At 40.0% G+C, this 17249-nt stretch overlaps 1 protein-coding gene across 3 annotated transcripts in view; it reads left to right on the top strand.

The window, feature by feature from the left end:
• ZFAT (zinc finger and AT-hook domain containing) overlaps nt 1-17249 on the top strand; it is a 236029-nt gene that overhangs the window by 53979 nt on the left and 164801 nt on the right. For 2 of the 3 annotated variants that reach the window (XM_077942881.1, XM_015146035.3), the window contains exon 3: nt 15923-16174. In XM_077942881.1, the coding sequence (XP_077799007.1) occupies nt 15923-16174 (252 nt within the window). Of the gene's footprint in view, nt 1-13926; nt 14121-15106; nt 15600-15922; nt 16175-17249 lie in introns of those variants that run through there. The other variant, XM_077942882.1, reaches the window with a different exon arrangement.

Raw genomic sequence — 17249 nt, 5'->3', positions numbered from 1 at the left:
TTTTGGCTGTGTGTGATGGCTTACTCCTGTAATCCTAGCATTTTGAGAGGTTGAGGGAGGAGGATCACTTGAGCCCAGGAGTTTGAGACCAGCCTAGGCAACGTAATGGGACTCTGTCTCTACAAAAACAAAACAAAACAAAACGAAAGAAAATTGCCAGATATAGCACATATGCCTGTAGTCCCAGCTACTCGGGAGGCTGAGCCAGGAGGTTGAGGCTGCAGTGGACTGTGATTTGCACCACTGCACTCCAGCCTGGGTGATAGAGTGAGATCCTGTTTCAAAAATAAAAAAATAAATAAATAAAACCCACCAAAAACCCGACCTCCTCTTTTAGCAAATGTCAAGTACACAATACTGTATTATTTGTATGCCCTAATTTTTTTTACTGTCTCTATGGTATTTACTTCTATGGAAAATGCATAATTTACTCAACCTTTCTTTTCTTTTTTTGATGACATATGTTTTCTCTCTAATTTTGTGCTATTATAAATAATGTTACAATAAATGTTGTCACGAATATCATTGTACATTGTGCATTCAGGTTGGCTATATTCCCAGCAGAATTGCTTGTGTAGAGGGTATACTCATTTAAAAGTTTGCTAGGTTTTATCAGAATGCTCTCTGGAAAGGTTTTATCCATTTATATTCTCACTAGGATCTAAGATCTTCTGTTTTTCCGTATCCACGTCAACCCAAGGATATTATCTTATTGTAAAGAGTTTTTGCCAATTTGATAGATGAAAAATGGAGTATTATTTTAATTTGCATTTTGCTGGTCACTAGTAAGGTTGACCATGTTTAATGTTTAATGGCTATTTACATATCTGTGGATTACTGTTCATATCAGTTGTCTGTGTTTTTGTTTGCTCTTTATTGATTTGTAGGAGCTCTTTGTATAGAAAATATTACCGCTTGTCTTTAGAGAATCTGTATGTACTCATTTTAAACCTCACAATGCATGACAATGATTATTTTATACAGTAAGTGTTCATTTAGAGTTAGCTACATACTTATGACTCTTTGGCTCTTCAGTCCTTGGATCTCCATCCATTCCATCTCCATCCATGGATGAGTTTTTTCTTCTGGTATAGAATACACTTTAGATTTCTTTGTAAAGAAATCTGAATGGAGCTGCTGATCATGAGCTCTCCTGGTTATTGCTTATCTGATGTGGTCCTAATTAGTATCTTTATTATTGTTATTTTGAGACAGAGTCTCACTCATTTGCCCAGGCTGGAGTGCAGTGGTGCGATCTTGACTCACTGCTACCTCCACCTCCTGGGTTCAAGCAATTTCCGGCTAATTTTTATATTTTTAGTAGAGACGGGGTTTTGCCATGTTGGCCAGGCTGGTCTTGAACTCCTGACATCAAATGGTCTGCCTGCCTCGGGCTCCCGAAGTGCTGGGATTACAGGCGTGAGCCACCGTGCCGAGCCTATTGTCTTTGTTTTTAATATATATTTTTCTTGGGGATAGAATTTTAGGTTGGCTTTTTTTTTTTTTTCATTTCAGCACATTGCAAATATTATTTCATTGAATCCTGGCTTTTATTGTTGATAGAATGCCAGCTGTGAATCTGACTTTAAGTGCTTTTATTCCCTAGTCTCTTTGTTTTGGTTTTCTAAAGTTTTACTGTGTTGCATCCAGGTAGGGTTAAATAAATGTTTACATTGATGTTGGTTGGTCTTCTTAAACCTATAGATTTATTATTTTTATAAATTTTAGAAAAATATAAACTGTTCTGCCTTCTGGTATTGCCTCTGCTTCATTATCTTTCTGTGACTTAAATGTTTGTTAGTCCTTTTATATACCTTTAACCTAACTTTTGTGTTTTCTTTGCTTTTATCTTGTGCTGCATTCTGGGTATTTACTTCTGATCCATTTTCCAGTTCACTATTTTTTAACCTGTTATTTTTAGATAAAATTCATATGAAATAAAATTTGCCATTTTAACAATTTTTAAAATAGAAAATTCAGTGGTTTTACTATGTTTACAAGATTGTACAACTTCTACAAGTACCTAATTCCAGAACATTTTCATTACTCCAAAAATAGCTCTGTACCAATTAAGCAGTCATTCAAGATGCATCCATGTTGTAGCATGTATCAGTGCTTCATTCTTTTTTTTATGGCTGAGTGATATTTCATTGTATGTATATGCTACATATTATCTATCCATTCCTGTTTTGATAGACATTTGAGTTTTCACTTTTAGGCTATTGAATAATGCTTCTATCAGCATTTGTTTACAAGTTTTCACATGAATATTTGTTTTCATTTCTCTTGGATGTATGCCAAGGAGTGGGATTACTGGGTCATATGGCAATTGTATATTTAAGTTTTTCTAGGACTGTCAAACTTTTTTCAATGGCAGGTGCACCATTTTACATTTCAGTCAACAACATATAAAGGATCCAGTTTCTCCACATCCTTGCCAACACTTGTTAATTTTCACATTTTGATTTGTACCCATCCCAGTGAATGTGAACTGGTATTTCATTGTGGTTTTGGTTTGCATTTTTGATGATTAATTTATTAATCATCAAATGATTAATATATATAATGATTAATTTATTAATCATCAAATGATTAATATATAAATCATCAAATGATTAATATATATAATGATTAATATATATATAAATGATATTAAGCATTTAAATCTTTGATCCATTTTAAATTAATTTTTGCATATGATGTGAGGTAGGGTTCCAAATTTGTTCTTTTGCATGTGGCTATCCAGTTGTCCCAACATCATTTGTTGACAAGACTATTCTTTTCCCATTGAGAGGTTTTGGCACCCTTGTCAAAAATCAATTGAGTGCAAATATATGAGTTTAATTCTGGACTCTGAAATCTATTTCATTGATCAGTATGTCTCTTCTAATGTCAGTACTATACTGTTTAGATGGCTGTAACTTTGTAGTAAGTTTTGAAATGGGGAAGTTTGAATCTTCCAACTTTGTTCTTCTTTATCAAGATTGTTTTGACTCTTCAAGGTCTTTTGCAATTCGACATGAATTTTAGGATCAGCTTGTTTGAGATTGCATTAGATCTGTATTAGTTTATTCTCACACTGCTATGAAGAAATACCTGAGTATTTTATAAAGAAAAGAGGTTTAGGCTGGGCGTAGTGGCTTATGCTTGTAATCCCAGCACTTTGGGAAGCTGAGGTGGGCGGATCGTGAGGTCAGGAGTTCGAGACCAGCCTGGCCAGTATGGTGACACCCTGTCTCTGCTAAAAATACAAAAATTAGCCGGGTGTGGTGGTGCGTGCCTGGAGTTCCAGCTTCTCGGTAGGCCAAGGCAGCTGAAGAATTGCTTCAACCTGGGAAGCGGAGGTTGCAGTGAGCTGAGATGGCACCACTGCACTCCAGCCTGGGTGACAGAGCAAGACTCTGTCTCAAAAAGAAAAAGAAAAAGAAAAGAAAAGAAAAGCGGTTTAATTGACTCATAGTTCCTCATTGCTGAGGAGGCCTCAGGAAACTTAAGATCATGGTGGAAGGCAAAGGAGAAGCAGGCACCTTCTTTACAGGGCAGCAGGACAGGGTGAGTGCAAACAAGGGGAAATGCCAGACACTTATAAACCTATTAGATCTTATGAGAACTCACTATCATGAGAACAGCATGGGGAAACTGCCCCTGTGATCCAATTACCTCCACCTGGTCCCACCCTTGACATGTCCAGATTATGGGGATTATAATTCGAGGTGAGATTTGGGTGGGGACACAGAGCCAAGCCATATCAAGATCCATTTAGAGACTACTGCCATCTTAACAATTTTAAACCTTCCAATCCATGAACATGGAATATCATTCCATTTATTTAGGTCTTGTTTAATTTCTTTCAACAATGGGTTGTATTTTTCAACGTACAACTCTTATACCTCCTTGATTACTTTAATTCCTAAGTATTTTATTCCTTTTATGCTACTGTAAATGGAACTGTTTTCATAATTTATTTTCAGATTGCTTATTGCTAGTTTATAAATACAACTGTTACTTGTTTATAGATATTTTATCCTGCAATTTTGCTGGACTTGTTTATTAGAGCTTGTGAACTTGTTTATTAGTTTTTATAAAAACTTTTAAAAACTTGTTTATTAGTTTTTATAAAAACTTTTAAAAACTTGTTTATTAGTTTTTAAAAAACTTTTAAAAACTTGTTTATTAGTTTTTTAGTGTATTCCTCAGGAGTCTATACATATAATCTTGTCATCTGTGACTAGACGTAATTTTACTTTTTCCTTTCTAATCTGGATTATTTGTATTTATTTTCTTGCCTAATTGCCCTGGCAAGAAACTCCAGTACAGGGTTGAGCAGAAATGATGAGTGGACATTCTTGTTCTGATACTATCTTAGAAAGAAAGCATCTAGTCTTTTGCCATTAAGTATGATGGTGTGTGTGTGCGCGTGTGTGTGTGTGTGTGAGTGAGACAGATATTCTTCATTAGGTTAAGGAAGTTCCTTTTATTCTTAGTTTGTTGAGTGATGTTTATTTTTTAAATCATAAAATGGTGTTGGATTTTGTCAGATGCTTTTTCTGAGTTTGTCGAGATGACCATGTGGTTTTTTTCTTATTTGTTGTATTAATATGGTATATTACACTGATATGTTTTTACATGCCAGGATGCATCACCCTTGTATTTTTGGGATAGATCTCATTTGGTCATGTTGCATAATCCTTTTGCTGTGCTGCTGGATTTGGTTTCCTAGTATTTTGTTAAAAATATTTGCATTTATATTCATAAGAGATATTGGTCTAGAGTCTTTGATGTCTTTGGTTTTGGTTTCAGGGTTATAGTGGCCTCATAGCATGACTTGAGAAGTGTTCCCTCCTCTTATATTTTTTGGAAAAGTTTTTAAGTATTGGTGTTAATTCTTCTTTAAACATTTGATAGAATTCACCAGTAAAACTGTTTAGTCCTGGGCTTTTTATTTTTTCACTGATTTAATCTCTTGTTATAAGTGTATGCATATTTGCTATTTTTGATTTAGGTTCAGTAGTTTGTCTTTCTAGGGAATTTTCCATTTTATCTAGGTTGTCTAATTTGTTGATGTATAATTGTTCTTAATACTCTTATTTTGATTTTTGTAAGATTAAATGGTAATGTTCTCCCTTTCATTATTGATTTTAGCAAATTAAGTCTTAGCTATTTTTCTTGGTAAGTTTAGTCAAAGGTTTTCCATTTTCTGTTTTCTTTGAAAAACATTGGTTTTGTTGATTTTTTCTTTTCTTTTTCTATATTTTATATAATCTCTTTCCATTCTAGGCATTATTATTTCTGTCCTTCTGCTTGTATTGGATTTAGTTTGCTTCTGTTTTTTTTTCCTTAAGTTGGAAAGGGTAGGCTATTTGAGATAGCCTAGTTGATTTGAGATATCTCTTGTATCTTTCAGATCCGTCTCTCTCTTTCTTTCTTTCTCCAGCTTTATTAAGGTATACTTAACAAAATTGTGTAAGTTTACAGTGATGATTTGTTATACATATATATTGTGAAATGATACCACAGTCAAGTTAGTTAACACATCTGTTATCTCACATAGCTACCATTATATTTGTATATGTGTGGTGAAAACATTTAAGATATGTCTTAGCAAATTTTAAGTATACAGTACAAGTACTGTCAGTTATAGTCACCATGCTTTACCTTAGATTCCCAGGATGCATTGAATCTATAGGTTGCTTTTGTTAGTATGAACATTTTAACAATATTAATTCTTCTGATCCATGAATGTGGGATATCTTTCCATTTATTTGTGTCATCTTCAATTTCTTTCATTGATACAGTTTTTAGTGTACAGATCTTTCACTTTGATTACTTTTACTCCTAAGTATTTTTTTTGACGCTATTGTAAATGGGATCATTTTCTTTTTCAGTTGTTTTTGTGTAGAAACACAACAGATCTTTGTATGTTGATTTTGTATCTTGTAACATTTGTAACTTTATACATTATCCAAAAGCTATTAGAAGTATAATCTTTAGGGCTTTCTATATCTAAGATTATGTCATCCACAAACAGAGACAGTTCTGCTCCTTCATTTTTACTTTGCATATTTTGTATTTTTGCTTACCTAACTACTCTGGCTAGGATTTCCAATGCCAGGAAGAATATAAGTGGTGAGAGTAGGCACCCTTGACTTATTCCTGATCTTAGAGGAGAGCTTTCAACTTTTCACATTGATTATTATGTTAGCTGTGGCTCTGTCATTTGTTGAAGCATTTTCCTTTATTATGTTGTGGTACATTCCTTGTTATCTAATTTTTTGAGAGTTTTTGTCATGAAAGGTTGTTGTCGAACTTTTTCCCATACTTATTGAGATGATCATGTATGATTTTTGTCCTTAATTCTATAAATGTTATATATCACATTTATTTATTTGAATGTGTTGAACCAGCCTTGCATCTCAGTGATAACTCCCTCTGTATCATGGTGTGTAATTTTTTTAATGTGCTGTTGAATCTGGTTTGTTAGCATTTTTTGAGTATTTTTTGTATTATCAGGAATATTGGCCTGTAATTTTCTTTTTTTTGTATTATCTGTCTAGCTTTGGCCTTACAAAATGAGTTGGGAGGTATTCCCTCCTCTTTAGTTTTTTTTGTAGAACCTGAGTAGAACTGGAATTAATTCTTTTTTAAATGTTTGGTAGAATTCACCAGTGAAACCACCTGGTCCTGAACTTTTCTTTGTTGGGAGATTTTGATTACTGATTCAGTTTCCTTACTTGTTATTGGTCTATTCAGTTTTTCTATTTCTTTATGATCCAGTCTTGGTAGATTGTGTGATTCTAAAAATTTATCAGTTTTTTTTCTAGGTTATCTAGTTGGTTGGCATATAATTGTTGATAGTAGTCTCTTATGATCGTTTGTCTTACTGTGGTGCCACTTATAATGTGTCCTTTTTTATTTAATTTAATTCATTTGTGGCCTCTCTTTTTTTCTTGGTTAGTCTAGCTAAGGGTTTCTCAACTGTGTTTATCTTTTCAAAAAACAAACTCTTAGTTTGTTGATCTTTTTTAGTCTTTTACTATCGTGTTTGTTTCTGTTCTACTCTATTATTTCCTTCTATCTGCTCACTTTGGGCTTAGTTTATTCTTTGTCTAATTCCTTGAGTTGTAAAATTATGTTGTTTATTTGAGATTTTTCTTTTTTTCTAATGTAGTCAATAAACTTTCTTTTTAGAATTGCTTTTGCTACATCCTATAAGTTTTGGTATGTTGTGTTTTTGTTTTGTTCATCTCAAAGTATTTCTAATTTCCCTTATGATTTCCTTTTTGGCCCAATGGCTATTTAAGAGTACCATTTAATTTTCATCAATTTTTGAATTTCCCAAATTTCTTCCTTTTTATTTCTAATTTAATTCCACATACTTGAATGATTTCCATTCTTTCTTTCTTTTCTTTTTTTTTTTTTTTTTGAGGTGGAGTTTCGCTCTTTCGCCCAGGCTGGAGTGCAGTGGCGTGATCTTAGCTCACTGCAACCTCTGCCTTCCGTTTTCAAGCGATTCTCCTGCCTCAACCTCCTGAGTAGCTAGGACTACAGGCACCCGCCACCACACCCTGTTAATTTTTGTATTTTTTTTTTTTTTAGTAGAGACTGTGTTTCACCATGTTGACCAGGCTACTCTCAAACTTCTGACCTTGTGATCTGCCCGCCTCGGCCTCCCAAAGTACTGGGATTAGAGGCGTGAGCCACCGCGCCCAGCCCAGTTCTTTTAAATGTATACAGACTTGACTTATGGCCTAATATGTTGTCTGTTTTGGAGAATTTTTCATGTGGACTTGAGAATACTTTGTATTCTGCTGTTGCTGGGTGGCATGTTCAGTATGTGTATTAGAATTTGTTGGGTTATAGGGTTATTCACATCTATTTCCTGGCTGATGCCCAGATTTTCTAAAGAGGAATACGTGGCTTAGGGACTCAGAGGAGTTAAAACAGCATGCTCAAGATTACCTATTTAGTAAGTGAGGGGGAGGGATTTAGGCCCAGCTGATTTGATGTTATTTGCATGTTATGGTGGTAGTCCAGGAACAATCAAATTCTTATCACTGAGCCTACTTTTATAAATTATTTTCCTTTATTAAATAATTTACTTTTGACAAATTCTTCTTGAATATATTTTCTTTTTTGTGTGTATGCTAAACTACTTTTGTCTGTGTAGTTTAATTTTGAAAAGCATTAATTTGTTAGTTAAACTCAGCCTTTTAATATGACAAATTTTTTTAAAAGTCTTTCATTATGAACTTCAAGTCTTTCTTTTTCTCTTTGTGAAAGTTCATAAAATTTGAGGCTTGTAGAGGCTTAGTTTCTCTCTAATGATTTTCATTCAGGTTTAACCTTCACAATTCATTTTAAGTTGAGAGATACTTGAAATGGTTTAATTAAACCTTTAACTGAGTAGTAATTGATTTATTATTTTGGTCTCTCGTTATAACATGAAGGCACTGAAATCCTCTGGTTTATTTTATAGCCTTTTAATCTTTTTTGCTCATGTAGGAAGTGATCTGCAGAAAGACCTTTCATTTTCCTCCTCTTTTCCTCATCAAACCTCTGGTGGTGATCCAAGAAGAAATTTCCTAATGGACCAAGCTTATTCTCGTGTGTATGATCACATGTGCATGTGAGTGTGTGAGCATACCTCTGCATGTATGTATATGGGTGTGTTTGTGAGTGCACATGTATGTGTGTACATGGGTGTGTTTCTGTGCATGTGTGTGATTGTGCATATAGGCATGTTTGAGTGTGCACATATGTGTGTGATTGTGTATGTGGGCATGTTTGAGTGTGCACATATGTGTGTGATTGTGTATGTGGGCATGTTTGAGTGTGCACATATGTGTGTGTATAGATGGTGTGTGAGTGTGCATGTGTGTGATACTGTATAGGCGCATGTGAGTGTGCATGTGTGTGATTGCATATCTGGGCGCATTGTGAGTATACATGTGTGTGTGATTGTGAGTATGGGCACGTTTGTGAGTGTGCTGTGTGTTGTGGGCACATGTGTAAGTGCATGTGTGTGTGGTGGGCACATGTATAAGTGCACATTTGTGTATGAGATTGTGTATACAGTACATTTGTGAGTGTGCACATGTGTATGTGGTTGTGTACATGGCGTGTGTGAGTGTGCGTGTGTGGTTGTGTGGGTGCTTGTGTATGTGTGTATGATTGTGTATATGGATATGTGTGTGCACGTGTATGATTTTGTATATGGGTGTGTATGAGCATGTGTGTGTGAGAGTGTGTGTGCACACACATGCATTCATTTATCCTGATGGAGGCTGGGGCAATTGAGGAAGAATGTACATGGGTCTCCCAAGAGCCTTGTTTTGACTCCCATCTTCTCTCTCATTTCAGACCCTCTGTAGGAACTCTTCCTTTCTCATCTTTCCTTTCCTTTCCTCTCCCCTCCCCCTTTCCACCTCTGTAGTCATTAACTGTTTGTTGGGTGCCTACTGTATGTCTGGGTGCTGTGCTAGGTGCTGGGGCTGCAGGAGGGGCCCACAGGCTGTTGACTCTGGCCGCCTAGCTGGCGAATGGCAAATAGGCAAAAAGGCAGTTTCAGTGCAGCAGGGTGAGGGCCTCTGCGCGGTTAAGTTCAGGCTGCTAAAGACGTCCTCTAATGTGAGGGTAAAAGGAGGCTTCCCAGGGGAGGTTGATGTCTATGTTTAAATCTGTATGTTGTCTCTTCTGGGCATTTACCACAAATCAAGTCATTCTGAGTGCATGTACGAACACTGAGCCCTCTGATATGCATGGTCAGCCGCGCAGTGTAGTGGAAAGGGCACACGTCTTGGAATCAGACTTAGGCTCCGTTCCTGGAGCTTTCACATGATTGCTGGGGCCTTGGCTGGCACATAGGGACCTTTGTGCAGATTACAAAAGGTGTCACCATTCTGAGGGGATGAGCTAGTAACAGGAGCTGTTTCTGGGTGAACAAACATAAAACATGCTCAGAGCTGATGCAGCCAGTGCCAGAGCTTACAGCTTGGCTAGTGGAGTTTGGCCCTGGTGAGTCTTCAGTCACCGCCTCACACAGGGCACAGTCTGCACCACAGCCTTAAGGCTCTGCTGGGGGCTTAGGCAAGTGGCATGGCCCCTCCAGGCTGTGACTTTTGTCATCTGTCAAAGGGAGATAAGATACTGGCCTTTTTCATAGGTTCTGAGACAAGTGCATGTTCATACATGATGCCTTAGTCCATAGTGACTGCCTGATAGACTTTGTACCCTCCTGTACCTTACATCCATGTACTTCCCAGCCCAGGGAGTGGGGTCACACTGAAGCTTGTCACTGCATGAGACTATCATCATTTTCCTGCAGAACTTAGTGAAGAGGTCACAGTGTGTTATTTCTGTGCTCAGATATTAGTTGAACTGTCCAAAGGACTTGCTATGACATGGGTATGAAGTTCACTGACTTTGAGGCAAAAAGGTCTGTATTCAATTGTTGATTCTGCCATTTATTAATTCCCTGACCTTGGAGCAAATTAGTTAATCTTCTTAAGCCTCAGTGACCTCGACTATATGATGGGGATCATACTAATGCTTCCCTTGGGGATTAAATGAGGTCATGCATGTGAAGTGCTTAGCATGGTGCCTGAGATATATGTGCTTGATAATGATTAGTTATCACCATTATTTACATGGCATTTCCACGATATGGCTGGTAAAAGTATAAGGAACAGGCTTGGGATGCCTTCATCCTCCCTGGTGCCTGGCATTGTGGAACAGGATGCAGTCTGTCCCTGCGAAGGGGATATTGCAGTCCTCATAAACCTAAGAGGCTTGTGTTCCCTTATTTATGATAAATAATTCATTGTCTCCCCTACTGCTTCCTGAGCTTTGGAAATAAACGTCAGGGAGATTGACTGTCAGGGCCTTAAAATGTTAGTCTTTCAGGATTTTCTGAAATTCTGGAGTTGGCGTGACTAGAGATTGAGCTGCCCTGTGCGAGTGCTGGGAAGCTGGCCTTATCCAGGGTTTCAGGCATAATAAAATTTGTGGGTCTTTAATTCTGTATTGGATTTCCTGGTGTAAGAGCTATTTTAAAATGAAGAACTTAAGGAAAAAATGCATATTGAGTCAGAATGAATGAGAATGCATGTACATCAGGCAATCATATTATCTAACTGTGGACCAGGTGGGAGGATAATAGTTTCTTAAAAGAGATATTCTAAGTCAGAATCTTAATGACTATGGCCATAATATTAAACAGTTGCCATTTATCAATCACCTCCTGAGTTCTGTGCTCAGCATCGTAATGGATTGCTTTTATCGGTAGTGACTCTAAAATAGAGGCAGTTTTGTGTTTATTTTTCACATTGGAAACGGAGGTTCAGGGGAGATTCGAACCCAGGTCAGTCCAGCTCCAAGCCAGCATTCTCTGCACAGCACAGATTATCTCTATTAAAGTATCTAAAGCTGACCTTTTCTTACCCATGCTTCAGGGGTATGTGATTCTGCAGAAACATTTTTGTCTGGGAATAAGGAAACCCAGATTCCAGTTCTGTGTGCTCAGCAGCTGGTTCTGGAAAATGTGCCAAGCCACTTGAACCATTGCATCCCTTGTTTCTTTTCCTATTGAGGACATTATGTTTGCTACATCCATCTCTTAAGATTTTTATAAGGCTAAAATGAGATAATAGCTGGGAAAGTGCCTTGCAAACTTGAGTGATGCACAAATAAAGGGCTTACATTATTAAATTTTTGATAATGTTGGGCTATTTTTTTCATAATGTTCATGTTGTGTTTTGATTGAGTTAGAAGAAATCCTTTGGCTGATTCTCTGCCCCTTGCTAGTTTTTGGCCTTGGATCTGCAAGGATGATTTTCTAAGAGGAAGTTGTCCCCAAACTGTGGATTTAGAGCAGGGTTAAGAGGCTCTGTGGCTCAGCCCTTTCTTCCTGTTGGAAACTGGGGATGCAGGAAATGGCTTCTTTTCCAGATGTTTCTTTTCCTATCATCAAACAGTGGATCAGTGTGTTCTTATTACTTGTATCTACTCCACATCCAGCTCTGTTCAAGACCCTGTGGGACCCAGGAATTAAAAGGCCAGCTCAGACCTCAGGGTTTTTCATAAAAGGTGGGGAAAAATAGGAACAATCAGGGAGTGGTCCGGGCACATACACACCCTACGTGTGTGTGGCTCACACTGTGATTCGAATCAAGCTGTGAGGATAGTCATCCTGCTCACTTAGCTGGGGACACCTCATGGAGGAGGCACTGAGGTCTTAATTGGACCAGACATGTTAGGATTTGAACTGGGGCTTGGTGTCTGATTTGTAGTGAAGGAGGTGGTCACAGTAAGTGAAAAGAGACAGGCATTCTCTGTAGATATATTTGGAGAAGTCTAGAAAATTGCCCTGAACAGTCAAGGGGGAGGAAGAAGGAAGTGGGGGCACTGTGTGTGTGTGTGTGTGTATGCGTGCGCGTGCGCGTGTTTGCGTGCGCACGTGCATATGTGTAGGGTTGGATCACGTGCTAAAGGACCTTGAAGGCCAGGCCTGAGAGTTGTGGGCAAAGCATCCAGAACTATGGAAGGTTCTAGAGTGAGGGAATGACAGATGAGGGATGGAGACAGAGAAAGCCCAGAGCAGGAAGCTGGAATGTGGAAACTGTGCAGGGATCTGGGTGGTGAGGTCGCTGTGTGAACAGAGAGGGGATTTACTAGACAGACATCTTTAGGGCAAAGTCCATAGAGTTTAGTGACAGATTAAATAAAGGAATTTAGAGGGAGGAAGAAGAATTAAAGCTAACTCCATTGAAATGTTTTGATTTAGAGGTTACATGATTTTCCTTGCCCAGTTCCAAGGTTCTCAGCTCTGCCATAAAATGCGAGTAGTTGACAGCAGCAACTCATTTTCGGAGCTTAAATTATTCAAGTTCATTTATGAATATTTCATTTTTAGCTAGCTAATTGGTCTTGAGGATCTGAATTATGGATGCAGCAAGCTGGAAGATTAGTTTTGTCACCATCGTGTTTGAGGTTTTCCAAAGCTTTCAGGCCGATTTTATTTCTTCGTTGCCGTGGAATTAATTGTGCATTGCTCATCAGTTTAATTCACCCAGAGTTGCTTGCTGGCTGCCTGCTGTGCAGGGCACCAGGTTAGGTGCTGAGGGGGTTACAAAGTAATCAGGACAGGGACTCAGCCTTTGAGGAGTCTCCAGTCTGGGGGAGGGGAGACTCACAATGGCTGCTGTACCGCACACTGTGCTGTGCTCCAGCACATGCAAGCACTGTGGCTCCGTGTGCTCCATTGAGTCTGTGTGGAGAAAATACTGGGTACCCCGCAACAGTAAGTTTGCTAAACTCAAGCTTAAGGGCACAGTTCTCCACAAGACGAGCAAGTCCGCCCAAGACTCCTGATCCCAGCCGCAAGTTTGGGGGGGTCTCCTGGACCACCCTTACTTCTTTCTTACTACTACAGATTTGGAAGGTCCCTATGGCCTCTCTCAGCTTTGAGAATTTGCTAGAATAACTCACAGAACTCAGGAAAGCCCTGTCCTCATTATTATAATTTGATTATACTCAAAGGATGCAAATTAGCCAATTAAAGGGAAAGAGGTGTGTGGGTAAAGTCGCAGACTGGGAAGGTCCCAGACGTGGAGCTTTTGGTCCACCCATGGAGTCCTGAGCAAAGTTACCTCTCTCCTGGCTACAATGTAGGATAGCACTCAAGAGTATTTCTAATCAGGGAAGCTCACTCGAGCCTTGGTATCCCGAGCTTTTATTAGGACTCCATGACACACTGCCCACATGCCACCTTTTACTCCCTGTCCCTCCTGTAGGTTCTGACTGATGCCTTTTGTTTTCCAAAGTCCCCATCATAAATCCCATTGTTTGTCTGGTGGCCAAAGTCCCTGGGTAAACAAAGATGCTCCTATCAGAGGGACATCTGGGGGCCCAGAAATCACCTCCCTGTAGCCAAGGGCAAAGGCCAGACTTCTCTTTGGGTAAAGTTAATTCTTCACTACACAATCGCATCCTCGTAGAGTGTTTCAGGGGAGTGGCTTGTGTCTGCGGGATGGCAGAGTCTGTCACTGGGTTTAGACCTGGGCCACAGACTTCAGTAAACTGTTAGGCACCCTGTTTCTGGAACTCAGCTGACATGACACGAGGTGGGTGTTTTGTAGCCTCTCTGCTAATTCTGCTTCTCTGATATGAATTGCTGCTTCAGTAGGTTGTGCAAGTACACCTTGTTGTGAAAAAGAATAAGGAGAAAAGTTTTAAAGACTCCAAGGGAAATGGTTTCTTCTTACTCTGTACCTTTTATTTCTTTCCTCCCCTCTCCCGTGCACACGGGCTGGTTTTCCTGTAAACACAGCCTTTGTTCTCCTTGTTTAAATCTAGGGAGGGCTCCCAGGGCCTTCTGTCCCTTGTTTTATCGGTTTGCCTTCCTGTCATTAAGTACCTTCTCCTCCTTTGTGCTCCCCTGCCCACCATGCGCCAGGGAGACAGAGTGAAGGCAGGAATCTCGCTGGCTGCCCTGGTGCAGTGCTCTGGTTTGGATCTTTCAGCCAAAGCTGACCTACTCACCAGTGGTGTTGCAGTTCGGTCGAAGCTCTGTTCCAGCAAGAGCCCTCCTTTCCCAGGAAATCTCTTGCCTCATTCTGGTGCCAGGTTTCCCTGAGGTCTTGGGTACCCCGTACCAAGGCAGGCTTCCTTGTCCAGATTCCCTGTGGTCAGGCTGTTGTGTCCCTGCAGACTCTGCCCCAGACTGTCCTGTCCATCTCTGCTCCCTTCTGCCCCTGTGGCCTCCCTCTTTGATTTGTGAGCACAAGTGACTTACTTAATGGGTCCTCACGGTAGTAGCAGTGTGATAAAGTGGCTGGTGTCCTACTGCGTAGAGCAACAGCTTTAGAGAGAGCAGGAAGGGACCTGAGAGACATCCTGATATCTACAGATACACGTGTACCCAAGATAGTGCCCGCTCACCCCTGTTCTCTGTCGCCCAGGCTGGAGTGCAGTGGCGCGATCTCGGCTCACTGCAAGCTCCGCCTCCCAGGTTCACGCCATTCTCCTGCCTCAGCCTCCCGAGTAGCTGGGACTACAGGCGCCGCCACCGTGCCCGACTAATTTTTTTTTTTTTTGTATTTTTTTGTAGAGATGGGATTTTTACCGCGTTAGCCAGGATGGTCTTGATCTCCTGACCTCGTGATCCACCCACCTCAGCCTCCCAAAGTGCTGGGATTACAGGCATGAACCACCGCACCCAGGCCCGCTCACCCCTCTTTATTCCCACCTTCATTCTGGAGATGAATGCCTTAAAAATTAACACTAATTGAGAAGAAACACAAGTTGTAAAATGATTTTAAACTTGCTCTAAAGCAGCTGTGATCATGCCATTGAAAATCACTAGGTCTCTAGGAAACTGGAAAAATATTGTTATTGTCTTTAGTGCTATAATTTGTGGCTTTAGATTGTAATTATTTTTTCTTTTTCTTGCCAGGACTATTTGGCTCTAATAATTATGACTCCTTGAAATAATCTGAATAGTTGTGTAACTCATTAAGGGCATGACAAGCTCAGCAGCCTTTGAGAACGCTTTGCAGAGAAGTCCCTAAGCAGTTTCTGAGAACTGGATTTCAGCAGAAATGGTGCTTAACAAGGGGCAGGATTTGTGAGCAGGGGGTTGACAGCCGCAACTTAAAATCCTCCCAGCATTGCTGCAGAAAGATGTACAGAGATGCCAATAAACTGATTTTCTTGAATCAGAACATTAGAACATTGATTACCCATTAGTACACAGATGCAATGATATTAGCACCAAAGATAATTGTTTGCAGCTGTGGAATCACTTCAGGTTTTTCATTTTTAATAAAATGTGAAATCTGAACATATTCTCACGCTTGGAGGGTGAGCGTGAGCCCTGCAGTACCGTCTCGTGTGACTCCGTTGTGCCCTCTTGTTTCCTCTGTAGAGTTTTTGGTCATGAAGAGGAAGAGAGGCAGGCCTAAGGGGTCCACGAAGAAACCCAGCACAGAAGAGGAGCTGGCAGAAAACATCGTGAGTCCGACTGAGGACGGCCCGCTGGCTCCGGAGGATGGGAGCAGCCTGCCCCCAAGCAGCTTGGAGTGTAGCAAGTGCTGTCGGAAGTTCTCCAACACGCGCCAGCTGCGGAAGCACATCTGCATTATCGTGCTGAATTTGGGTGAGGAGGAAGGAGAGGCAGGTAAATGCTGCCAAATGGCTGAACATGTCCATTTCTTATGAAGAGGTGTATCTGCTAATATCAGGTTTCACTGGGTCAGTTACTACTGGGAAATAGCCCATATTTATTCAGCTCTCACCCATCTGGAAAAGTGCTTATTTTCTTAATGATGACTGACTATTACTGTAAGTAATCTTTGAAGTGAATGTGTCATCTGGGAGTTGATGCCCATGGCATGCAGGTCAGGGGGCTGCTGTGCTAGATGCTTTGAGAGTTGCAGGGATGGTAAAACACAGCCTCTACCTTTGCTGAGCTTATGTTCTGGGAAAGAAGACAAGGTTTTAAATGCATCATGTTAATGGATAACAAATTGTCAACAGGAGAGAGCATTCTGATGCAAAGTCGGGAGCGAACCTGGTGTCACAGTTTGGGTGGTATTGAATTAAAGGAAGGAGGGATGTCTATTGGATGGATGGGGCCATGTGGGCCGAAGTGCAGCAGTTAGGATCCTCAAGGCTCCTATGAGGGACCTTGATGGGCCAGTGTTGGCTGAGGACTAGATTTTGGTGGGCATTCTTGAAGAAAATAAAGACTATCAGGTACTTCCTTCAGATACGTTCTTGACTAGGCTTCAGCTCTGAAGCAGCTTCTAAGAGAGGCTGAAAGGCGGATAAATGTGACCAGGGGATGAAGTCGCTGTGCGGTAGCGTGTCTGCAGATGGCCTTCGTCGGAGGAATGAAATAGCAAGGCTACACTGGAGCGGTTAGGGCCTCTGCTGTGGGTTCTGTTGTTGGGTCCTTGCACCATTTTTGAAGCCTTCAAACTGTATCCCGTGTTTAAGTTCTTTCTGTTTTGTATTGTGCTAACCATGTTATGTGGGAGGCAGTTCTCATTAAGAACATAGGCTCTGGGTTATAACTATCTGGGTTTGCATCCCAGCTTCTGCACTTATTAACTTCATTTTGCCTCAGTTTCCTCATCTGTAAAATTGGAATAAAAGCAGTACTGTCTCCTATGGTTGCTTTGACAATTAAGTGAGATAGGATTTGTAAAGTGCTTCCAGTAGTACCTGCCGTATCAAAAGCACCGAGTGAA

Source organism: Macaca mulatta, chromosome 8, assembly GCF_049350105.2.
Source record: "Macaca mulatta isolate MMU2019108-1 chromosome 8, T2T-MMU8v2.0, whole genome shotgun sequence".
Classification (NCBI taxonomy): domain Eukaryota; kingdom Metazoa; phylum Chordata; class Mammalia; order Primates; family Cercopithecidae; genus Macaca; species Macaca mulatta.
The sequence above is the reverse complement of the archived record's forward strand: the minus strand, read 5'-3'. Positions and strand labels throughout refer to the sequence as shown.